Source organism: Semicossyphus pulcher, unplaced genomic scaffold (assembly GCF_022749685.1).
Source record: "Semicossyphus pulcher isolate SPU_LCO1_2020_fin unplaced genomic scaffold, fSemPul1.0.p SCAF_4, whole genome shotgun sequence".
NCBI lineage: Eukaryota > Metazoa > Chordata > Actinopteri > Labriformes > Labridae > Semicossyphus > Semicossyphus pulcher.
This window is the reverse complement of record NW_027211715.1, coordinates 22,152,298-22,177,237: the sequence shown is the minus strand read 5'-3', so window position 1 is coordinate 22,177,237 and position 24,940 is coordinate 22,152,298. Positions and strand designations below refer to the sequence as shown.

General features: G+C 45.8%; 1 protein-coding gene across 8 annotated transcripts in view; it reads right to left on the bottom strand.

Moving 5' to 3' along the window:
- The window catches only part of LOC138607414 (ephrin type-B receptor 3-like), a 58,872-nt gene that overhangs the window by 5,921 nt on the left and 28,011 nt on the right, over positions 1 to 24,940 (bottom strand). The window contains exons 2-15 of one of the 8 annotated variants that reach the window (XM_069680005.1): positions 23,779 to 23,843; positions 18,760 to 19,432; positions 15,496 to 15,651; positions 14,134 to 14,469; positions 11,803 to 11,939; positions 11,241 to 11,403; positions 10,744 to 10,852; positions 9,124 to 9,176; positions 8,723 to 8,941; positions 6,569 to 6,816; positions 5,806 to 6,021; positions 4,415 to 4,564; positions 3,827 to 4,026; positions 989 to 1,144 (exon numbers count right to left, since the gene is read on the bottom strand). In XM_069680005.1, the coding sequence (XP_069536106.1) occupies positions 989 to 1,144; positions 3,827 to 4,026; positions 4,415 to 4,564; positions 5,806 to 6,021; positions 6,569 to 6,816; positions 8,723 to 8,941; positions 9,124 to 9,176; positions 10,744 to 10,852; positions 11,241 to 11,403; positions 11,803 to 11,939; positions 14,134 to 14,469; positions 15,496 to 15,651; positions 18,760 to 19,432; positions 23,779 to 23,843 (2,881 nt within the window). The remainder of the gene's footprint in view (positions 1 to 988; positions 1,145 to 3,826; positions 4,027 to 4,414; positions 4,565 to 5,805; positions 6,022 to 6,568; positions 6,817 to 8,722; positions 8,942 to 9,123; positions 9,177 to 10,743; positions 10,853 to 11,240; positions 11,404 to 11,802; positions 11,940 to 14,133; positions 14,470 to 15,495; positions 15,652 to 18,759; positions 19,433 to 23,778; positions 23,844 to 24,940) is intronic. The other 7 variants (XM_069680008.1, XM_069680007.1, XM_069680009.1 and 4 more) reach the window with 7 other exon arrangements.

Here is a 24,940-nt window from a genome sequence, read left to right as displayed (position 1 = left end):
CATCAAAACAGCGGTGCCGGTGGATTTTTACTGAGTCCGAAGCAAAGAAGGAGAGCTGGGCTGTAACTACCCGACGCTTAACGTTAGTGAATCATAAATGGGACAGAAGAGACTTCAGAGGAAACACCATCTTTGACACAGACTGAAGGAAGTTTTTTGTTTAACCAGAAACAGCCCTTAGATCGCTCTCTTCAAAGCCACCAGACTCCATTAACAAAACAGTCATTTTAGGTCACAGAACACGGGACTTGCTGGTATGCTGCTGCCTCGTTACACGTCGTGACACGTGTTAGTTTGTAACAAAAAGTAACCCTTTGTAACAGCACAAAATAACACACACAAACTAACCGATTGAGACAGCGGTAGACCATGAGCAACTCCCGTGTTCAGCGAGGTAAAATTAGCGTTTTTGTCAATGGAGTCTGGTGGCTATTAAGAGAGCTGTTTCTGGTTAAACAAAGGATCTTACTCTTTAACAAAATGTCCATCTCTATTCTTTTAGACACCAAAAGCATAGGGCCCAGGTTTGAAAATAACAAAGTTACATTTAATTTTATGTGTAAGGTAACCATGGCAACATGTGTTTATTATAAAAATCAGCGGGATGGGAAAGTAACTTCGTAACATTTACTTTAAGAACCTTTTAAGTGATCTACTTTTTCTCTTACTTGAGTCATTTTGTACACAAGTACTTGAGAACTATTTCAGTAACAGTACCTCTACATGAGTTGTAATTTTTCAGTGCTTTTTACACCTCTGAAGACAACACATGTATCTTTGAAATGTCAGCTAAATGTACCAATTTAGTCAAAAAAAATGTGTTTCTCCTTAATTTGTTATCTGAGCCTCATCTTCTCACATTTAATTTAGCCACACCACTACTTTTATTCCCTGAAGGTCAATCTTCATAACGCTAATCTGACTCTCAAACTCAGCCCAGTCAATCACTTCAGGCCTGATTAGCCGAACACACTCCCTCTCCACTCACTCTGCTGTCATCTGGGCCACCAGGTCAAAGGAAGCAAATCCGGCGTTGACGAAGTTGTCACGGTAGCGGCTCATCTTGATGGCGTCCAGCCAGTCCCCCACAGTGGTGAAAGTGGTATAGTCTGGCACACAGCGGTCAAGCAAGGGCTGGGACACCCTACATTTGAAATTTTGGGGTGGGGGGAGGAGGGAGAAAGAGAAACAGAGAGAGAGAGAGAGGGTTAAGGTCGTCACTCTACTGCCTCTAACGGCTCAACCTCACCCCCGCACGCCCCCCGCCGAGCGCCACCTCTCCATCTCTCCACCTCTCCTCCTCTCCCCTTCTCCACTCCTCTCCTCCACATGTAAGGAGATGTGTGCAGGGGGAAGGGGGCCGTTTTGTTGTTGGGGGTGTTCATTATGAGTGTGGAGAGACTGGCTGGAGGCTTGGGTGGTGGATGCTGGCGCTGCAGCTGGTGAGATCAGTGTCGAGAAACATGTGTAAACATGTGCTATCGTTACAACAACAGGTGTCACAGTAAACAGGTTTGGATTTATGATTTAAAGATGCGTTTCATTGGCAGCATCTGTGACACAAGAATGGAAATGTTCCATGTTAAGGAGACATTCCCTGGAGATGGACGAAACCCAATTGGAGCGGTTGTACTGAGTTGCACCGCCTACAAATGTGGTTTGAATCTGATCTGGAAAGATTGGATCCCGTGTGATGATGCCGGGTCAGCTCAATTCAAATTAGTGCCACATGATCTTAACTAGTTATAATAAGTAGGAGGCTTTACGCTACTCTTAGGGTGTTTCTAATATGTCATCCAAGGTTGGCTAGACAAAGGATGTGTGAGACTCAATCCCATAGAGCCAGACAAACATCTTGGGATTCATGACAATAGAGAAAATCTGTGGAATGTAAACACAGATGCTGCTCGCATATGAGTGTGGCTGCCTGGTAGGACTGACTCATGACTTTGCTGATGCTGGCGAAACATGGAAGAAGTGTCTGGATCTGTGTGTACTTGTATATAATCGTGCAATAGGTCCTTTAATCTGTGAGTGTTCCTGATTTTGCATGTTACGTGCCTGCGCACCTGTTGACAGCGCAAAAGGGCCTTTCTATTGAAAAAGCAATCCCCCTGTTCTGATCAATGCTCCAGATAGAAAGGCCACCTTGGGAGTTTTAATAAAACTGTGCTACAACTCAAAGTGAAGTGGAGCGGATGAAGAAGAGTGGAGGTGGAGGTGGAGGGGGGGGGTGGAGGCAGAGGAGGTGAAGGAGGAGAAACAGATGAGGGGGCAGGCGGACTGAAAGAGCGCCACTGTCTCCCCTCCTCTCTGCTCTGCTGATCCCTGTCATCCTTTTTGATGGCATTAGATTCATTAACAATTAAAAGAGGAATGGAGAGAGAAAGAGGGAGAAAAGAGAAAAAGGCATGGAGGGGGAGTTAATAACAGTGATACAGAGGCTCCATTGAGTGGTGTAGATGGAGTGATTTTTAATAAGGCCTGCGCTTCGGAGCCCAAGGCCTGGGGCCGTCGTTAACACCAGACTCTGGCTTCTCTTAATGGAGTATTGTTAGTGCTACTTCTATAAAGTTGGCTTCAAAAAGGCCCAAGCAGTTGCTGGCCACATGTGAGCCACAGGCAGAAACAGAGCAGGAAAGCTTGTGTACTAGCTAGTGAGACAGTTAAAGGCCAAGCTTTGTTCAAGGTCAACGGGTGGGACTTTTGCAGCTTTGCTAGGTCTTAAGGTTAGATCTGTTAGACCGTTACATTTCATACAATTACAACAGGAAGACAGAAATAACATCACCAAACGATGCAACAATGCAGACATGCCTTGAACACATAATCACACCTAAGTGCCTTATATGCCAGACAGTGTTAGCTAACCTCCAGCCACCCTTCAGTGCCGACCAGGATGACAGTATCATCTCTCACTCTTCCCTTGTTAGGATCGTCGGCAGGAGGCCACCTCTCCGCTGGCCCGTTTAAAATCTCGTTAGTGGCTAATTAAAAGGCGCTCCCAACTCTTTTTGCATCGCCCTAATCGAGCTAATTAACCGCAAGCTTAATCTTCCAAGAACGTCGCTCTGGTGGCCAACCGAGACCCTGCTTTCCCCCATGAGCCTGAACCAGGATTGTCTGCGGCCCTCCCTCAAGACAGAAAGACCCTGATGCAGGGACGGATAGGTAGGTCACCCTCCCCTCTCTGTCGCTCCAACTCTGCCACCTTCTATCCTCCGAATTCTTTCCAAGAAACAGGTTGCGCAGAGAGGTAGTGCAGCTAAATGTAGATGTGACATCATTGATTGAGCTCCCAGTTGGCGGGGGAGTTGCTTTAAGGGCTTTATTGAGCGATGGTAATTTGGATTTGCATAATGGCCCGGGCTGCGTTTGTGAGAACTAAAGAGTTGTACGGGAAGAAATCCACACTTCATAGGTGTTAAGAGATTGTTACAGCTGAGTCAGTGTGGCTCCTGTACACCATATCAACTCGGATAAGGAATATTTGCACAGTGCAAATCATTATTGCGGTTGCTCTGGTGGAAATGAAAGAGCTCGGCCTGTGCTCTCACGGCTGAAAAGTCGGGGGAATTCTTGCGATAAACTAATGACCTTTTACTGCAATCCATTACAAGAGTCTAGGAGGTCTAATCGAACGTATGACTTCATAAAACCAGAAGATTTTAAGCCTGCTATCAGCACTAATATTACATTAATAGGATCATAATTAGACATCAATGCCCTTTAGGAAAATCGCATGAAAAAACTACACAAGGACCTCCAGGGAGCTCGGATCACAGCTGTGACCAACATACTTTAGTATCACTATATTCCAACTTACCCAGTGGACTGTGTGCTGTTGGTGACCACCTTGAGGCTGGCAGCGTTGCGGATGAGCTTATCCAGCGTGGCCACAATCTGGGTGAATTTGGGTCGCAGGTTCCGCTCCTTCACCCAACAGTCCAGCATGAGCTGGTGCAGCGCTGTGGGGCAGTCCATGGGCGGCGGGAGTCTATAGTCCTGCTCCACGGCATTTATCACCTGCGGAAGTACGACAGAAGAATCACGTTGACTTCTAATCGCAGGGTATGTTTTAGAGGGACGTCGTAGATACACGGAGAGTGATGGGTCGATCAGGTGAGGGGAAAAAGAGCCGAATGGATGATGGAAATGATAGGAGAGTCGGAGATAAACAGGGAAAAGGCTTTAGGGAATACATAGAAATAAGAGCTAGAAAAAGATTAGCTTTGAGTGGTAGTTGTGGGTGGATTTGTAGAGAGGGAATGGCTTTTAGACAGTAATAGAGAAGTGGTTGAAATCTATTAGAATTTTAAATATCTACATTTATATCCTGTAATGCAAAATGCTCCTGCTACTCATGGAAATTCTTTTTCCAAATGATCTATCAGACACAAAAATGTCAGCTTACGTCTTGATTGCTCATGTCCCAGTACGGCCGCTCGCCGTACGACATCACCTCCCACATGACAATGCCGTAGCTCCACACATCGCTGGCTGAGGTGAACTTCCTGTAGGCGATTGCCTCGGGAGCCGTCCAGCGGATGGGGATTTTTCCTCCCTGTGGATATGCGAATGAGTAGGTGAGCATGAAATACTGGAGGGATGGAGCACAAACACAGGATCACACACATACAAGAGGGAGAGAGAGGGTGAGAAAAACAGTCTAAGGGAAAGGTTGATGCACAACACATGGGTGCATGCGACCCAAACGGCACACACACAAACACACAAGGGTTAGTAACACAGCTACAGAAAATGATACGTACAAACACGTGAAGCTATAATATTTAATGTGCTACAAAGTGTACTTTTCAACATCAATATATCCCCCTCATGGAATCAGTTATGTAGCTACTAGGTGAGTGGCACGTCATGCTCGCCTGACATGATTTAGTAGCCAACACAAAGTCTGTCTGAGCAGATGCATCTGCCTGAGCAAAGAAAAAGCGAGCTCGCAGAATCATCAGGTTTCCAGTCTAATGTCATGCCAGCAGTGTAAAGAACACGCTTCCCAATTAACGCCGTTGCTTTCTGTCTCCAAGAGACCTGTCATCCCTAACGCTTCCTTCCATTGCTCTGGGGGCTTTGACTAAACAGGATAGACATGCTGGAAGTGATTACTTTACTCTAAATTACTAAAGGATCTGTTTTATGATCCGTCATTGTACAATACTCAGAAACATTTAGCTGAATGAGAGAGAACCTTTTTAGTTTCTAAGAAGACAACAGACCCAGAGCATACAAACAACACTTTTGTATACAAGCCGGAGGACGCTGCCCGGCTAACACCAGAGTTCATGTTCATTCATGACAATCCAACCTTGCCTATGTGCCGTAACCACCTTTGCCAATTTGACACGTGTCTTGTGAGAATACGAGTCATTAATTCGCATCAAACATTCCCTTAATTCTTTAACAACGATTCATCTGCCACAGCTACAAGGGAAACATGCAGCAAGAAAGTCGAACAAGAGTGTCCACAAGTTTTTTTACCCAAAAATGCCACAAATTCAAGGAAAGAAAACTAATTCAGTTGCACTATTTTTGTTAAAGTCCGACTGTTTTTATCTTTCCAATCTTTACCTGCAATTTAAAGTATAAATATAACCTGATCAGATATGCCAAGGATCCATTTTTTAAAAGTAATACTTGCCAATGCAGCAACTTCCAAACATGCTTCCTAACATTAACTTAATCATGATGTATTGATGTTAAAAAAGTACATGTAGCACCTTTAAACATTGATCTCAAACACAAACACACACTTACACAAACACACACACATATGCCATGACTTACCAGGGAGCTGGTGTAGGTTGGGTCCGTCGCGTCATCCTCGAGGAAGCGGGATAGGCCGAAGTCAGACACCTTACACACCAGATTACTATTGACCAGGATGTTGCGGGCAGCCAGGTCTCTGTGCACGTAGTTCATGTCTGACAGGTACTTCATGCCTGCTGCGATGCCGCGCAGCATGCCAACCAGCTGGATCACTGTGAACTGCCCGTCATTGAGCTGGCAAAGGTAGAGAGAGAATGAAAGGGATAAATTGGATTGTAGATCAAGGTTGCATGTTCAAAGGGATATATATTTGTGTTGGTACCCTTTTTTACCTTTATTTGTCCTGCCTGTCTTTCTTTTTGCCTGATATCTAACAAAGTTTCTTATGTCGACTTGCCTGCATTTTTCATATCCTGACATTTATCACTTTAAAGTCTTTTACTGTTCTATCTATCCACCTTCATTCATCTCTTCTCCACTCTCCTTTTTATAGCAGACAGAGTATGATGTGACTTTGACACCATGATTCATTGCAGAATGAGCTCTTTGTAAATGTCACCGATTGCCTGAATGCAGCATTTGTCAGATTTTAAGCTCTGCTGCAGACCTTTTTTGCTCCAAAGAAACTGAGATAACTAAAAGCAAGATCAAGCAGAATCTTATGGACTTTTTTGTTGTATAGTCCATTATTGATAAGATCCCAAATACATGTTTTATAGCTAGTAGCTAATAATAGAGTCTGTCTTGTGCGTAACGTGTTTGTGTTCCTGTTTTTTCTCACCCTTAGGAAAGAGTCCAGCGCTCCATTCTCCATGAACTCGGTCACAATCATCACTGGCCGACTCTTGGTGACGACACCTTCCAGACGGATAATGTTGGGGTGGTCGAACTGGCCCATGATAGAAGCCTCGGACAGGAAGTCTCGTCTCTGGCGGTCAGTGTAGCCCACCTTGAGAGTCTTGATGGCTACGATGATCTCCCTGCGCCCAGGGAGCTTGAGGCGACCGCGGCACACCTCCCCAAACTCTCCTGCGAGAGTCCAGGTAAGACAGCAAAAAGAGGAATAGAAGAGAGAGAGAGAAAAAGAGGGAGGGGAGAGAGGCATGATGGAAGAGTGGAGGAGAGTGGGGGGAAAAGAGGGGAGAGGGTACAGTTAACTGGTTAGAACCAAGGAGCCAGGGAAGGGTAGCAGGACGGGTGGGACAGGGGGGGGACTGCAAGAGAAGCCAGGACTCTAGGCCAGTGTCAATGGATGATGGTGATAGGGGGGAGCATACAATGACTTTGTGCTGTTAAGCTACGGTTTAAACGAAAAAGCATGATGAATGTGAGGCATGATGTCGGAATGTGAGAAGATATAGAGTTGGAAAAAAATTGGTAAAGCAGGGTGGCAGGTTGAAGGAGCTGAGGGGGACAGAGGAGAGGGGGGGGGGGGGGGGTGGTGCTAAGCTTCAGAGGGGTCGGAGTATCGGGCACAGGAGGAGGAGATAGGTGGAGATAGAAGCTTGGGGGTTTTGGGGGTTGTGGACGCTTTACGTTTAGAGTCTACACCAAGCGTGTGCAAGAAAATTAGGCGATGAGAGCGATGTGTCGTCGACGTGGGTGCAAAGGTGACAACAGTGAGGGAGGTCAGGGGAGAGAGTGTGAGGAATGGAGGAATGGGGGGATGGATTTAGGAAGGGGTAGAGGAGATGAGGGGGACAGGGAAGACAGGGGTTGAGGGTTTGTCACTTTTAAGGCGAATGCTGGGGAGCGACGGGTTTCAAGTAGTAGCCTCAGCAGTAGAAGAGCTCTCGAGGTAGTAGTAGCAGTAGTAATGGTAGTAGCAGAAGCAGTAGTAGACACTCCCATCTCTGCCATCACAACGTCCTCCATTTTGGCTCAGAAACAATGCTAAGAAAACTCATCCTCATTTAGCACAGTCCTGCAGCTTTTGAGCAGATATATATTACTATCAAGTATATCAAGTACATTAAATATTTTACTATCTACAACATCAAAGATCAGGGAGGGTTTCTAAGGGAGGGGACACAACCACGTAGTGGAAATGGTGTAAAGTCAAATGTAGTGAGTTCCAGTAGAAGCACTCTTTAATAAAGAGGTTCTTGTGGGCGGGGTCAGAGACGGCCAATCCTGGAAACATTTGAATATCGCCCCATCCAGAAAGGATTTATATCCTAACACATTCCCCTGGTTTCTACACATGAAACTACTCAATGTATGACCCATTCCATAAGCCTATAGGGTCAGTTTCTCCACATGGCCTTCCAGTGTTTGCAAAAATTCTCATATTACATCCATCAGAAGTCAAATGAGGATAGGTGTTGAAATTAAACTTGGAAACAGGGTGAATTCATGAGCAAATTCTGATAGTTACATCTTAAAACACCAAGTCTCTAACTGCATAGACAGTTTAAAAAATGGAAGGCCAACAAGTGTGCCAAAAAAATAATAAGCCTAGAAGAGATAAGAGAAGTAAAAGCACACATTTGCATTTGGACAGGATTAAAATTTCCCAAGAGATATAAATTCTGTCTGTATGGGGCTGCAGTATTGCATTGTCCAAACTCAGCATCCATTAGATTTGTAATGTAATCAGCCACAAATTATTATTGCTGATTCCTACTTATTTCGACTAAATACATTTCCTCATGCTGCTATATCTTGTTCCAGGATTGAGTTCTGTTTTTGGACTTGGGGTGAAATGATAATCTGCCGTACAAAAGGTATTACATTTACTCCAAATCCACATAGCACTGACATCAATGTAAGGGTGATAGGGCTAACTTAAAGAGGACATACTATGGCTAGTAATGTTTAAACACAGGACAGTGCTGGACACGTCTGTAAGACTGGAAAGGGAGTTCCTAAGAGGTGACGAGTGTGGGAGGGGAGGGAGCAAGTAGAGGGCTAGCGATGAATTGAGTGAAAGTACCGCTTGGTGTGAAGTCCTCTAACGGTATGGCCTGGAGGTGACTAGCAGCCTTCCCCCTGTAGCTCAGGAGCTTTGGTGGGTTACCTGCGCCAATGACCTCCTCGATCTTCACGCAGGAGACGTCGATTTCCTTGGCGAACTCGCGCACGGCCTCGTTGGGGTCCTCATAGGTGAAGGGGTCAATGTAGACCTTCATTCCCGGCGTTACTATTGGGGATTCAGTGGCAAGAACAGGAAAGTGAATCTCTGCCATCCAACACAATTTCAACAGCAGCACAAAAACAACAGTTAGCTGTTCTTTTGTTAATGATGCTGGGTCATTTTAAAGATAGAGTATTGGAATACAGCTATTGTGTTGTAAATAATGCTAAAAGCCAAGGCATCTCAGCAAAGAGACTTACTGTACTGCTGCAGTTTCTCTGTGTACTCAGACTCTGAACCGTTTCTCTGCTTTCTGTTGGGGAAGATGAAAACACAAACTTAGTCATGTGGACTCGACACAGCAGGGTGCAAGTACTGGAAAGGAACAAAGGCATGAGGAGAAAACAGATCCCTAATAATGTCTGCAGAAATGTAGGCACGCTATGATGTAGCTCGGTGAAGAGTCTTTTTGCTTTGCGGCCAAGGAATACACTGTAGATAAAGATTGGATCAATGCCTGCCGGTAAAGTGATTCATACTTGGGGACTGTAACAGAACTCTAAACAAAGGGGTATCATACCATTGTTTGAAGCAGCAAGAGAAAGCCATTCACTCTTGGTACCCCCAAAATGAGCAGCCGAGACAAAAGCAGACTCAAACGCCAAGCTCAGCTGTCTCGCCTTACTCGCCCCACAGACATTGCACTGTTCATTTCTATTCAATCTGCCTTTAATTTATCCTCTCACTCCCTTCCTATTTCCCTTTCCATTTTTATCCTAACGTTTTTATTTTACCAAGGTTTCTGAGGTCTCCTCGTCCTCCTGCATGTGCACAAAGATGATGACAGAGAGAGGGGGCTGGGTTGTTGAAATTACATGTTAATGTGCTTCCTTTGTTGTCTAACCAGTAACCGGGGCAATAATACCCGATGGTGATTTGCATCTTATTTCAAATTCTAATTCCAATCCAGAATATGCCGAAACTCTGTGTTTTGTATCATTACTATTTTCTCCTCCTTCTTCTGTGGCAGTCAGGGTAGCAGCTAAGCCAAGACCCTAAGAGAGACACAATGTAGTGGTGTGAAAATAGAAGAGAGCGTAGAGGCAGGAGGGAGCAGTAGAGGAGGGGAGCCAGGGAGATTATTATTCAGTCTAGCGTGACTGATGCCCACGCTTGTCAGCCACAGCCTGAACTGGCTTTTGGAGGGAACCCAGTGGGCGCTAGTCAGCGGTGGGTGCCAACCTTTCACACCTATATACACACAGGCACTGCATTTGCAGCCTGACAAATGAGCGGTATAAGGATAAACGAGTGTGGTAAGACCCAGCCGATGCAGTGTCAGACCTTCTGAAAGGTCTGAGCAGCCGCTCGCATCTTCCCAGTCAATTGGGCCCAGCAGACAGGGACGCATCTGGGTTCTTTGTGGTCAGGCAACTGCACAGTAGATTCTGAGTGCTGGGCCGTGAGGGCAGGCCTATCAGGCTCAACAGCTGCTCCACCATGCTGTGTCCAGTGAGCAACGTAGCGTTTTGGCCAAAGCTGTTTACTACTCACAGATTCAGAGGGCTAATCTGGCATTCAGTAGCCTCACAGGTGGCATAGAAATCTGCTGAGACTGTTCTGGGGTGGTTTGGAGGACGTGCAAACAAAGTTGACATTTGAAGCTATCTCCATTTTTTCTCCAACTTGAAGGAAAAATATTTTCCACAAATGTTCTTTAAAGTCATTGCTGTTTGAAGAAGTTCTTTGAGCCACCCAAAAGCAAATGAGTCACTGTGGATGTGTTTTTTTTAACAACACTGTTATTTGCAGTTGCTGCACAAGTTGCTCATGCTCATCTTTAACTAGTTCTGACTTTTTGAGAGGGCTTATATTCTGACCTGAGACAGACGATAGCGATGACCACAACTGCAATGATGAAGACAAAGATGGTGGTGACTGAACCCACGATGAGTGGCAGCTGCTCTTGCAAAGGCTTTGGAGGGTCGGCTATAGAAAGTCAGAGATAAGTTGGTTAATTGGAGAACTTTGCACAACTTAGAATCACGTTTGCAGCAAATCATGTTTAGCTAAAGACTAGCAAACCTGGGTACATGCATTTATAAAGGCTGCAAGGTAGACTTGAGTTACAGAAAAGGTGAGGCTGATTCCTTGACTGATTGCAAAGACATGATGGATTTCACCAAACCATGAGTCAATTTCTCTTTCAAGTTCTTTTCATGAAAACATAGTTATAGTAGCTTCTAGGTCTCTAAGCTTTTGAGCCTCAATTATGTTCATAAGCTTACATACAGCACTATTACAGAAGTATTGCCTGCTAAGCCCTAAATATCCTAACATATCCCTGGGTAATGAAGTAGCTATGAGGGTGACTTACTTTGCAGGTTTGTGCTGAAGTCGGCTGGGCTGCTGTAACGGCCGTAACCGGCCACTGTTCTGGCACGGACTTGTACCACATAAGGTGTACCGGCCTTGAGACCTTCAATGCGGGCGTTGCTCCGTTGGGCAGTCATGGTATGAGCGATGGCCTCACCCTGATCCTGCAGAGAAAGAGACAGTCAGTGGTCAAAATACCAAACACTAGCCGCCTGAGACAACCGAGGGATTGTAACTTGTGTGTTAATCCAACAGTACAAGACAACAAACTGATATAAACAGAGGGAGGGCAAGAGGGAGAGGTGGAATTAGGGTTACAGAAAAGGGCAGTGCATGATATAAATATGTGGGATTGGAAGGGAAAAGGGAAGTGAGGGATAGAGGGATGGGTAAAGGGAAAAAAGTAGGGAAGGATGATCACACAAGCTTGGAAATGGTGACTCTTCTCTCTGCAACCATGTGTTTATCAGCGGAGACATTGTTTTCCATACTTACGGAAACCCCTATTAAACAGAGACCATGCAAGTCATTGAAATTGGATTGAATTAGAGGCGTTGACTTACATTGCCGCTTACCTTCTCATGGTACTTAATCTCATAATCCAGAATGATTCCGTTGGGTTTCTCTGGAGGCAGCCAGGACAGGCTCATGGTGCTCGCTGTGGCCGCCATCAGGTGAACTGTTGGCACTGCGGACGGAGCTACATAGGGCAAGACAAATAAAGGGAAAAAATCCGCTTTATTGATCGTTTTCTGTGTTACGTCTTTTCAAGATCTATGCCTTTTGTGTGTCCACAGAAGCCTAAATACAAAGTCTTAGGCTGTGGGCTTTGTGAAAGCTTCGGCCAATAGTTAGTATGCAGAACCATTCCCCACTAATGCTCAAATTCTCCCTCCCAAAGTCCTCAGGGAGGGAGAGGGAATGTCTAATTCTCCTGTGACGAGAGAATCAAACTGGAAAACTGATGGATAAGTCTCTGGTGCTTGCAGTTCCCTCCCTACCATACACTACTAGGCAAGTTTAGGAACATATACACATTTAGCTATGTGCTTGCTAAACTACTAGAGAACTTTGGTGGGCACAAACTCTCTCAGAAGAGCATAAACACACTGGCACTCCACCCACCTGAGCTTTTTATGCTTTGTTCACATGTGCCTATTAATGGCCAAGTGCTGTCTGCCTTCCTGTCTCTCTTTGCTCTTTTCTAAGTTCAGGCTTGTTCTGTACCTCTGAGTCACCCACCCTCCACCCCCCGCCCCAGTCTGCTCCGTCCCCTTTGTTTCAAAACCTTAACTGTCTATCTCCATTAGTATGTCCTCTTCAGAAGTAAAGTTCTTACGATTATTTCTGTCCTACTCAGGTCTTCACTTTTCATCTTCCTTTCACCTCAACAGACCTCCATCTCTACACTATCTCAGTCTCGCTCCTTTCTTTCATGCTTTTTAATCCCAAGTCTTTAGTTCTTTGATCCTCCCCCTTGCATTTACTTTCCCCTTCTGCTGTCTGTGTTTGTGGCTAGACATCCTTCTGTTTCTCTCACTCTCTTTGCTCCCCAAACTTACTTTCCCTGTTTCTTTCCCTCCCACATCAGCTCCGTCCACCCAGGCCCACCCCGTCTCCCTTTCTCCCCCAGAAGACAATGCTTCCTTGGCAGATCCCCTGGTTACTCCAGCCAGGGGATTAGGGGCCCTCCTCCGGGAGAAGACGTTGCAGTAACCATGGAGGTGGCCTCTGGGGCTTATCACCGCCCTTGTATTTATTTTGGTTCTTAAAAGGTGAATGCACATGCGGGGATGGTTTTGGGACTACACCAAGGGATAATCTGATCACAGTTGATGCTCTCTTGCCCCCTCCTTTGCCTACACCCCTCTTTCTCTGCACCCAACCGACCTCTAGCACCCAAATATGGACAGTGGTCCCTGTCAGCCTAGTGCTGGACCCTTCGTAAAACAATGAGGCCCTCACATGGGGCCCTGTAGGGTCTTTGGGTCCGGGACCCACAAACAGAAGGCATTCCTAAAGCATCTTTCAGAGGCAGGAACTCAAGGCCAGAGGTGAGGAGGACAAGGCCATGGAGAGAAGAGAGATGATGGGGGAAGGAGCGAGGGATAATCCGGTGTTGTCTAAGCCTGCAGATATAGCCAACTTAACATAGCAACGAATCACATCCAAGGTAAAACTTTAGAGCTCTTGAGAGCCTCAACAAAGTGACCAGCTCACAGGAACAAAAGTGTAGGGTAAACTTAGCAGCACTAAAATTTATTGAGGTCTTATGATTGAAGTGACCTCAAACGACCAAAATCCTTGAGTAAAAATGATCTACCTACCTGCCTACCTATCCACCTACACACCCATCCACCTATTGTAATCCAAAACCTTTAACCCCATCAGTTTATTGGGCGTTTTACATCTCAGTGTTAGGAGCAACATAATGCGATGGTTTGGCTTATTATTACTACTCTAAATTATTCTGTGCATCAGCTGGGTTTCAGTCTTCTGCACATAGAATTTAATCTCGGCTCTGATTGCTACATTGGCCTAGTTACTGTTGTTGCTGTGGGCTGGAGGAGCGGTGGGTTGGAAGCAGTGGGCAGCTAGAATACTGAAGGTTCAACACTTTGAATACACACTGCCTCGCTATTGCTATTTGCAGCCGTGTTAGTACAGAGCATGCTGTGGGCGTGTGAAAAAGGTCCCTTTTCTAAGCTCATTCAGAAGAATGTCTTCCTTCTCAATCCCTGTTCAAAGGGAAATATGTAACATACTCCTACATGCATACAAGAAATTGATCTCTACATTCTTTTGTATCTTTTTGCAGCCTTTGAAAGCTGGCAGAACCTACAAGTTCAATATTGATCTCCGACAGGTAGCCACAAGGCTTCAGCTCAACCTACCTGCTTGATTCGTGGTGATGTTCACCGTCGAGAACTGAGGCGTATAGGGACTCTTGTTGGAAACGCCGTTGACCGCTTGGATCTCGAAGCTGTACTGCGTGTGGGCTTGTAGGTTACGGACAGCCACGCGGCGCTGGGTGAGGCCCAGGTGGCGCGGCGAGATGTCGACGTTGTCGTCGCACCGCGAGCACATTCCCCGCTCGGGTAGGCACTTCTTACAGATGACGTTGTAGAAGATGTCCTCGCGGCCGCCCAAGTCACGTGGGTCGCTCCATTCCAGCACGAGCGAGGTTTCATTCACACTGGAAATGACACTGCGTGGCGCGGAGGGAACAGCTGAAAAATAGAGAGGTAAAGCGTGGATGAGATGAGGAAAATAGGTTTGGAATGAGAATGAATTTTAATCTCCATGTACAATAGGTGTAAAGAAATTTGTCTTGGTGACGGTACAGAGACGTGCAGACAATAGGCAGAGATGCATACTGCAAAACACAGTTTACATACCATTATACACACATACATTCATTATTTCATAGCTGCTATCAACACAGTGGTGTGCTGTGGTATTGATACATTTTTAATGCATTAACGAGATATATTTTTCTCCCACATAATAAGAGAATGTTCCAGCAGCTCTTTAGAAAAAAAAAGAGGACAGGAGTTCAAATCTGAATTGCATTCTCATTTCCACTGTGTGTGTGTGTATGCGTGTGTAAGTGCTGGGGGGAACGAGTGAGACAAACTATTGGCAGAGCCTTGGCAATTCTTATCCAATTACCAGAGCCTTATCTCTCACTGCACTGTGGGAGAATCAGCCCCCCACCCCAGCAACACGAAAAAGGATCTTCTTCTTCTCTCTTCACTAGCGAATGAATTAGCTCCTACGTGTGTGTGTTTTTTGTCCCAACGACGAAAGCACTTCTGCTACTAGAAAAATTCCTCCACTGTCTGGATGGAAAGCGACAGCAGCATTGGGAGCAAATAGACTTCAGTGGTCAGGCGGACAGGGGAGGGGGCTGGATGATAAAGTTTCAGGATAATGTTGGGAAAGCAAGCAGACATGTTCTGTGTGGTGTGGTGTAGTGTGGTGGGAACGTCCTCCTGAGAGCTTTTATCAGCAATTGTGGGCTCCATTCGAAGAGGGCGGTTTGGGAGGATATTTCCCACACAGATTAGTTGGCCTATTTTGTTTTATTGCTACCAAAACATGTGATTATTGTCTGAATATATCTAGTATTTTGACTAGGAACAGAATCGTGCACGAGTCTGGCTTTCCAAACAATTGTAGAAAACAGCATATTGAGTTATATTTATGACATCATGCTGATGTGATACAGCCAGTTGAAAGTACTCTTTACTTACTGGTGCAGGGGGAGTCGGGAGAATCTGTGTCCGAGCGGTAGTAACCATTTCGACAGGAGCAGACACTGGATGCTCCTGAGCTGGCACGGCTGTTGGCGGGACATGGCAGGCAGAAACCGTCTCCCTGTTTGGACTTGAAGGTGCCAGGGCTGCAGGCTGATAGAGAGAGACATGGAGGAGGAAGGATGTTAATATTAGACTTAAATTGACGCTGGATTAAATGGCTTAGGGAGCGGATCAGTTGAAGGATGGCATATAACAATTTAGAGTGAACAAAAATGACTAAAACTGTTGTTGTTTCCTGTGTTTGTGTATTTGCATTGGTGTATGGTGCATGTGTGTCTGTGGTGTTCCCATTTCCTTCCCTTATGGGGGGTGTATCTTTGGCACACTGGAGTAGCAAAGGCAGAGGGTGTCTGAGCAGCATGTAGCTGTTTGCATAAACTCAAGCTCACATGAAGAGGCTGTCATCCCGAATCACATACGGAACCCTCAGAGCCTAAACGCTGGCATGTTAACTGAGCCTGTCATGAATTACACATATGAACTTACACACAGGGAATCACATTTAACACATGGTGATGTGTACATATACATAGTACACAAAACTGTGCAAAGATTCATTTCTTTACACACACATACACCACCCTGTCCTTGAGTGTGTATTTAATGTTAAGAGGCTTTTCACACAAACAGTATATCTTAGATCACTCCCTGTACAGACAGTGTTAACTTGAACTGGTTCCTGATTGGTTAATCCTAGTTAATCAAATGAAAACACTGCTAGCCTTTGTTAGTCTCCTATCTCCATTTATATAGCAGCCGTTTGGACATTTATAACTCTGCTGATAAGTTGCAGACGTGCGGGGAAACACTGACAGCGGCACTGTGATCCAGAACACGCTGGCGGGCTCCATATCTTTGATAAACAGTCTCGTTAAAAGATGAATGAGTTTGCCGCAGCGCTTAATAAAAGAAGACAAGAGCAGGTAAGACAGTCAAAGTTTACTGGGGCCAGTTGATTAGCCGACCCGCTAGTGCGTTAGCTCGTCAAAGTCAAGGCCACAGTGCTGCGTTTGTCCCCCTGAATGATAATTACCGCTGCGGCTTCTGCGTTTGTTTTTTCGCTCCCTGTTGGAAAATATAGGTTGGAGGTCAAATCTACAGCCGACCACTTCCTGCTCCTGCTGTTGTCCCGTTTTTTGAAAGTTCAATATTAGCACAAAACCGCTAGTTGACTGCACCGTGTACATTAGCACTAAGCGTATTTGTTCTTCCACCATCAATCAGAGTCATCCACACCACTGGCTAACAGAAGGAACTGTTGATAAAGAGATAAGCAATGACCTCCAGTTTTACCAGGTGGGGGACCTGCTTCTTATCTTCGCCCATACAAGTTCACTCAACAAAAGTAAACCACAAACCATTTCTCAACTCGCCAGGGATGACGGTATTGGTTTTTGAACATGTTAGCCTAATGAAAGATGTTGAGGGAAAAGCTTTTTTTTGCAGGGAAGGGCTGAAAGTGCTGATCAATCACTTCCAGCGAGTAAAGGGGTCATCCTTTTCCTTTCATCCATTTTCCCCCTCGGAGGAACCAGTGAAGAATGAGGAAGAAAGAGAGACAAGGGGCTGGAGAAAAAGGGAGGGAGAGGTGGAAGAGGTGGAGGCATAGAAAATGCTAATCCTGCAGGCGCTTTCCCCCCCTCCTCTTCCCCACTCCCCTGTGTCTTATCCTCTCATGCAGAACATAGAGCTTAAGGAACTGATTAGAATGTATGCTGAAATTGGAAAGTGTGGAGCATGAAGGGAAAAAAGTAAAGACTATTGGGGGTGCAAAATGTGCAGCAAACGAGTGGAAAGGCAAAAAAAAAGGGGGGCTCATCGATTAATATTAATGCAGACATTCTTACAGTTACTCTGGTGGCGTATTAATGAGAGCAACGGCCTCCAGATTAGGGAGGAATGGGAGATGGGGAGGTAAAGACGAGTACAGACAAAAGGGAGAGCAACGGTGGTGGGGCAGTAGGGATACTCCACGCTAAACCGAGGACAGAGAAGCAGAGAAAGGTACAGTCACAGCAAAGAGACGACGAGGAAGTAGCTGGAGAAGAGAGTGGAGAGGCGATGTGAGAAGAGGTGAAGAGAGGGAGATTTATCCCTTGTGGTTTCCAGTGAAGCTTGATTAGAGAGCATTTTATCAGGGCCCAGTCGCCAGGGCTTTAACCTTGAGCTGCCTGGAACAAACAAATTAGTTTTTAACCACACACACCAGGCTTTAGATTTATGCTCTCTCTCAAACGTACACTCTCTCTGTCTTTAGTTGAGCCCACATCAATATTTAGCCTCTGCCTAAAGCTGTATCCATGTCCTATCTGCCTGATCACCGGTACAGTGCTGGGCAAAAGGTCTTCCTAACCTCATCTCTCTCTCTGTGCTTTAAGATGAGGAATGAACCCTCTGAACCCACTCAGGCAAACCCTACATAAACTGTCCATGCACAAGCACCTCAACCCAACCCTGCTGATCAATAACCCCGCCAGCTCCCCTGTCTGTCTCTCATTCTGCTGTCTCCTTTTGACCTACGCACCCTAAGCCTAATTTTACGCCCCCATACCCCTCAACACACACGCATTTTCCATTTATCCTTCCCCATCCTCCCGCTGTCACCTGCACTCCATTTCAGCCGGGACCTTGCTGTTTAAATTCACCTTGCTCTCGACCTCTGTGAACCCGTCATGTTTTCCATCAGACCTGAAACCATCACAGAGCCTTCTAGCTCGCGGAGGCAAACAGCTTCCCTCGCCCGCATTTCCATTTATTTAGCAACCAGCTGCCAGGCAAAACTGAGGTCAGAGAAGTGAACAGTGGCCCGCTGACAGTGTCATCTACTGTGTATTATTCTACCTTACAAGGCATATAAATAGCTCATAATAATGTGGCAGCCCCGAGAATCCAGTGATAGAGGCTGTAACCTGTAGCCAAAACAATACCGATCCAATCTCGCCGACAATCAGCATTTGTCCACAGCCATGTGTCCAGGTGAAGGCCTTCAGCAAGATCCCTTACTACTCCCACATTGTAAGTCAGTCTGCATTGAACCATGTGTTACTATGTGCCTAAATGATTAATCACCAAAGGGAAATCCCACCATTATCTTTCAGGAAGGTAAGACTAGCTAGTTCAGCAGCTACTATAGCGCTTGTACCTTGCCTAGGAAGCCTCTCTGAACTGACCTCAGATATCTGTTGTGCAAACACTCACCTTGACATTGGGTTTCCTTCATGGCTGGTTCAAAACCAGATGAGCAGGTGCAGGCTCCTACGGGAACCATCCACTCGCCATCTCCGTTGCAATAAAGCTTCAGCGGCACGGACACCTCCAGGGCGTTGGGGACGCAAGTTCCTGGAGCAATCACCAAGGACGTTGCCTCAGCCCCAGTTGCCGTCTCTGGGAAAACGGCAAAGTTGGCAATGGTGGTGGAGCACTTCTTGTAAAAGACCCTCACTGAGATTAGAGACATGCAAGCACCAAGGTCCTGGAAGGCCAGGTAGAAGCCTGCTTTGGACAGTGGCCCAAAACTTCTCACTTTAGTGTTTACCCGTCCAGACTCGAGCATGGAAAAGCTCTCATCTGGGGCGATAGTGTCCACCTTCACGTACGGGTTCTCCATCCAGAATGGACTGGTGGCTGTGGCCGAGTCCGAGTCAGACTCATAGTAGAACAGGTTGAAGGTCTCTTTGCAGGAACCTGGGATGTTGGGAATGCTGTTGCAATCGCGCACTGTGAATTTCATCTCCACGTAAACGCGTAGCACATCCTTGCGTGGGATGAAGTCACTGCGTAGCCAGTTGTTCTGGTTCAGCTCGCGTACATTGCAGACTTGGTAAGTCCTGATGGGGTTCATGGCGTCATCGTAGCCGCTCACCTCCTCCCACTGAAAAGCGAGTAGAAAAGACACATAAACATGTTAGAGGGTGGACTTGTTTGTGATATCTTTGAGAGATTCAGTTTGACAAATGCCAAGACAGTTTATTAAGTCCATTCACCAAACTTCAGTCACACTGCTTGATAAAGAACGGATAAAAGAAACAGGGCAGGGGTTAGGACCTAGAGAACTTTTGATACTTTCAATTACATTCCCTTGCTTTTGCTTTGCCACGCCTTTCATCTCTAGTCATTGTAGCGAAAAAGGCCGGGGACAGGAACTGCAGATTCATCACAATTACAGCAACCTGTCACCTCCCCACCACAGAGCCACCACAGCATGTTTACCTCATATCTGTTTGCAAGTAGCAGCCACATTGCTTCACAACCAATTACGCTTCAATTACAGAGCAATGATCGCAACGTCCTCTAATAAAGACGCCGCTTAACCTTCATGCTTCTCTGTTTTTACACTCCTCTACATCTTTCAATGCTACCACGGTACCCAGGGGGTGAATTACTTGGGATAAAATGGGATTAATTTTTCTAAACTTTGATTACCAGCTTCATTAAATGAGCACAAGCAAACTAGACTGTAAAAGCTTTTCTTTGAGACACTGTAATCTAATGCATTTTTCAATCTCGAATGAGGACACCACGATTAAATCATTTCACTTCAAATAGCGATTCCTGTGTGTATAATATATCGTTGTGTGTGTGCGTGTGTGCTGAGGGATCTGCTCCCCTTTCCTATCAGAGAAATGGAGTGCATTTAGTTTTTAACTAAGCCAAGGCCTTGCAACTTTATTTGCATAGTGCCTTTCAAATACAAAGCCAATTCAAAGTGATTTGCATGAGGCATGGCAGTGCATTAAAGAATTCAAAAGACAATGAGGAGGGAAATTAAATGGAACAAAATAAAACTAGGAAAAGGAATAAAAGCGGTGGTGCTGTCACGAATGCTAAAACTCTGTACATGGCAGTCGTTGGACCTGCTAACGTAATCCGTGAGATTGACCCTTTGGCCTTTTGATTACAGGATGCTCTTTAACATCACTTAGCCCCCCCGCCACATCACAAGACTAAAATACAAATGCCATAAGCATCATTTAGATGCAAAGAAATGTAAATGCCGGGACCAAAGTTTGCGACAGATCGTTTGCCTTCTCCAAACTCTGGCGTAAACACACAAATTCGTTCTCCAGAGCCAGTTGTTTCCATCGCAGCTCTCAGCATCTTAATTAAGGCTGTGATATGGATGTGGCGGAGACGAGGTTATTCATCCAAGACCCTGGAGGCCATGAGGGAGAGAAAGTATGGGCGTAGCTTTGCCGTGGCATTAAAACGATGGCCCGACAAGGGGGGAGAAGGAGGAAGCGACCGTAGGGAATCGATAATCGCCAGCCAGGTCAATGGGATGGCTAAAAGCATGAAGTGTCAATGGGTATTTAGTTTGGTATAATAAATCACCCACCGCTAAAGAGCAATACAGCCGAGTGTTTGTGGGGGTGTGTATGAAGTTGTGTGTGTTTGCTCGTGTGAGTCTGCCTGCCTGAGCGTCTGCTTGCTCTGTGTGTATGAGGGTATGTTTGCGTAGGTGTGTTCCTTTGTGTACGTGTGTCTTGGAGAGAGGTCGTCCCCCCTGAGATACGCACCAGTGGCCAAACATTCTGAGCGCCTGCTTACCGAGCCCGGATGAATTAAGTAGGTCATGTGAAAAAGGGTCAAGTTTCTTGGCATCGATTTCCAACAAGATGGATGCAAGATTTGCGATCAACTCCATTTTCTCTTTGTCCTTTCCAACCACAGCTTTGAATTTAACTTTCAGATGACGACAGACTGTGACGCATGATCACCCTCCTTGAAAGTCCAAAGCCTTGAATATTTTGGCGATGCACTGACTCGTTGGAGCCAACTTTAAATATCAATATTGAATGGAGAACTAGTTCGTCCTGCAGAAGTTCTTCATTGCTATTTGATGCTTTTTTAATTCTTTAACCTTCATTTGTGAGCGCTAAGTGTTCGCAGCCTTGATGCCGTCTCAGATAAACTACTTTGTTTAACTAGAAAATGAAGCCCATTAGCTTTCAGCATTGGTTGAAATGCTGTGTCTCCAACAAGCTCGGCGCTAAAGCAATTAGTGTGCTTTTATTTTCCTGCTACTTGTTGGTATGAATTAGCTCTCCGAGGCTTATTTGAAAGACACTTTAGCTTGTTCATTACATGTTTTAGCATGCCGGGGTTTGTGAAACAGACAGTGATACAGCAACGATAATTATCACCTCCACAACTAACTTGGTACATTGTTATCAGTGTGGGTGTCATCCCAAGTCTGAGAGGAGCCATGCTACAAAGTGGAATTCCCCTTGTATTACCCATCTGTTTGGGAAGATTAATGATACAGCATATGGATGAAAACACATGATATAGCGAAAAATGGAAACCCAAGTGAATACAGAAGTGCAGCTGGAGATATGTGTTGACATGCACGCAGACATGCATGATGCACAGATGCTACAGGCTGCAGACAGAGTGACTGACGCAGAGGGGAAAGAATACGACAGATCATAGCACATACATAATGTGGTATTTGAAAGCATTGTTCAGACCAGTTGAATGTCCTCCTACGGACACAAATGCTTTCGCACTTTTACACCGCGAGTAGTCGCATTAATAGTAGCACCTACAGTGCATGCACGTCGTCTCCTGCAGAAATAGACTCCGCTTCTGCTCCTTCTGTGTAGCTTTTTATCTCTTGCTTTATCTGTGTTGTGCAACACTCTGAAACAAGACAGAGAGGCTGTGACTCACACTCGGCTGGACAGCATCCCTGGGAGAGTGTCTGTAGTCTGTTTGTGAGTGGGTCTGTTTCGAAGAGTTTTTCTTAGAAATTGATTTTGTTTACCCTTATAGGTTGTCTCGCTCTGTATGGATATTTCTCTGGATTTTATTTAATTTCACTCTCGCTGCTCTCCCTCTTCCCTTCAGCTCTCTCAGTCTGTTGCTTTGTTGCTTTATTTCGGACGCAGTATCGGTTCCTCTTAAGCTCTCATCACCCCGGACAAAAAAAGGCTGCAAAGTTTCATTTCAGGACCTCAAAGGCAGACAAATAAACACGCACACAATACTTTGTGCGTAAAAACACAAACATGGGATGAATAAAAAGAGGGAAAACATAAACGGTGGAAAGATAACTCATGGACAGCCGTCCTCTTGGGCACATATTGCTGCAAAACAAGAAACAAAAGAAGCAGGCTGGAAACTCTTCTCCAGCCTTTCGGTGGGAAATCTGGAGTGCAAAAGGCTCTCGACTGTATGTATGTCCCTGAAAAGGAGCATCTGTTGCGGGTTTGCTCGGTAAAGAAACTGGGAGGCGTTTTTCAGTTCCTCTGCCTTTCTGCATGGGACCGGTGGGAGCATCTCTGCTGCATTGTAGCTTAATGAGGAGGAGAGGGGGGCAGAGGGAGCAAAAAGAAGATAGACCGATGGGAGAAGGAGGCGGAAGGAGGGCACAGAAGGCTGCGAGGGGGTTTGTCCTTCTGATTGTTGCAGCTGAGGTGGCTTGTGTGCTGGGCTTCATTAGTGCTTAGTTACTTGGAAGTAAAGGAAGAGGAGAATACAGAGGGTGGGCGACTTTTTCCCAACAGCTGGGGAGGGAATCTCCCTGCCAGGGCGTTTGGGTAAAAACAAAATGTAAAAAATGGGGGCCCACCTTTCAAAACACAAGGGCCAAGTCAGAGGGCCGCACAAAGGCGAGGGGAGGAGCGCTGGGGGTCTTTGAAGTATATCTGAGGAGGGGTCAAGACTCTTTTTACTCCTCTTTAGGCCTTTGTGGGGAGCACATGGGAAAGCAAGATGAGGCTGTCACTGGCACTTTGTGTGCGGTAGATTTGGATGCCTGGACGTGCAATAGGTCACCGGCAAGAAATATTTTAGAGTCTAAAAGGATTAGTTCATGAGGAAACTGATGTTTTTCACATGTTTTAAGTGCACTGAGGCGAGGGGAAGGGAAGGGAACATCTGTGACTGGGCGGGTCGGTGAAATTGGATTGCAGTGTATCTTTTTGGGCTCGCTAAAAAGCGCATCGTGTCGAATCCTAAAACATATCCTGTTGAGTGATTTGCCAATGAAGGTGTACGGGACTTCAAAGCGGCACACGCACTCAACACTAAGTATAGCTTTTAAAGTATGGAGTCAAAGCTGCTCGCCACGTATGGACATGTATGTGTTTAACTTAGCATTCAGAAGTTCTTTTAGGTGGACAACAATCTGTCTTCTTTCCCCCGTCTGTGTCTCCATTAATAAATCAGTCTTAACATGAGCACACACACACACACACTGCACAGTGAACTCACCCCGGTCTCAGGGTGCGCGGTCCAGGCTAATTCTGTCGTGGCCCACTTCGTGTCCATCAGCGTCTCTGTGAACGGAAGCAAAGAGAAAACAACCAGGTCAGACAAAGACAAACAGGGTGACAGAGATCCACACAACTTTCAATAGTTTTACAAGCATGTCATAAAAGTTGTATCGCGGGCGAGATAAGACGATTTGACCGGCGTTGTTCAAAGATAACCCGCAGAAAGCGCGGGCTGACAGAGATACAGTCAGACAAAGACGTCCTGTATGTCTGCGTGTGGCAGGAAGAAGAGACAGCCGGAGAGTGAGGCAGGGATCTAGGTGGGTGATCCGTGAGGGATTGTGTGACATTTTATTGCAGCTCCTTGTTTGGCTAATTAGTCTCAATTAGACGTTTGCTTTTATGCAGGGGAAAGGAAACAACAGGCTCAGTCCCACTGAGAAACGGTTCCGCTTCCCACAGGGCGCTGCGGGACACACACTCAATTGATAGCGCGCACACACATGCACATAAGTAACAGGTTGTAAAACTCAAGAAGATATATAACCCAGCAGAAGGCCTGAATGGGAAGTGGGGGTCATAAAGTTAGTGTCACAAAAGGGGTGCTCTTGAGGGGAACAGAGGTCAATACAATTCAATTGGTTTCACTTTGTGTCAATACTTGAACACACTCCAAATGTACCTTACTGTAACCCCCGTCTCTTTGCACACACTCGCAAAAAACGCACACATCATACACACAATACAGACAAAATGGTGGACAGGGACCTCTCCTGCAAATCTCTTCTACTTTCCGCTCTCTTGTTTCTACTGGCAAAGACGGCGTCTTTGTGCGAGCAGGGAAGGAAGACTATAAATGTTGAGTCTTTTACTACCTGGCGCTCAAGGCGCAGTACGCAGCCACCGTTATTATCTCAACCACTGTGCTGTTCTACAAGATAGTAAAAGATGATGAAACGGGCACTGCCAGAGAGTGAGCTTGCACTGTCCCTGCTCATGGGAGGAAGTGCGAGATGTTCCAGTTTTCCCGCCTCGGTTGCAGCCGACGAAGTCTCTTAGCACACTGTGCTACTTCACTACCATCTCTGAGGTTTTCTCTTCCTCTTTCATCTTTGAAGGGAAGAAAAAAAACCCAGGTAAGCTGACAGGAAACGGGACTT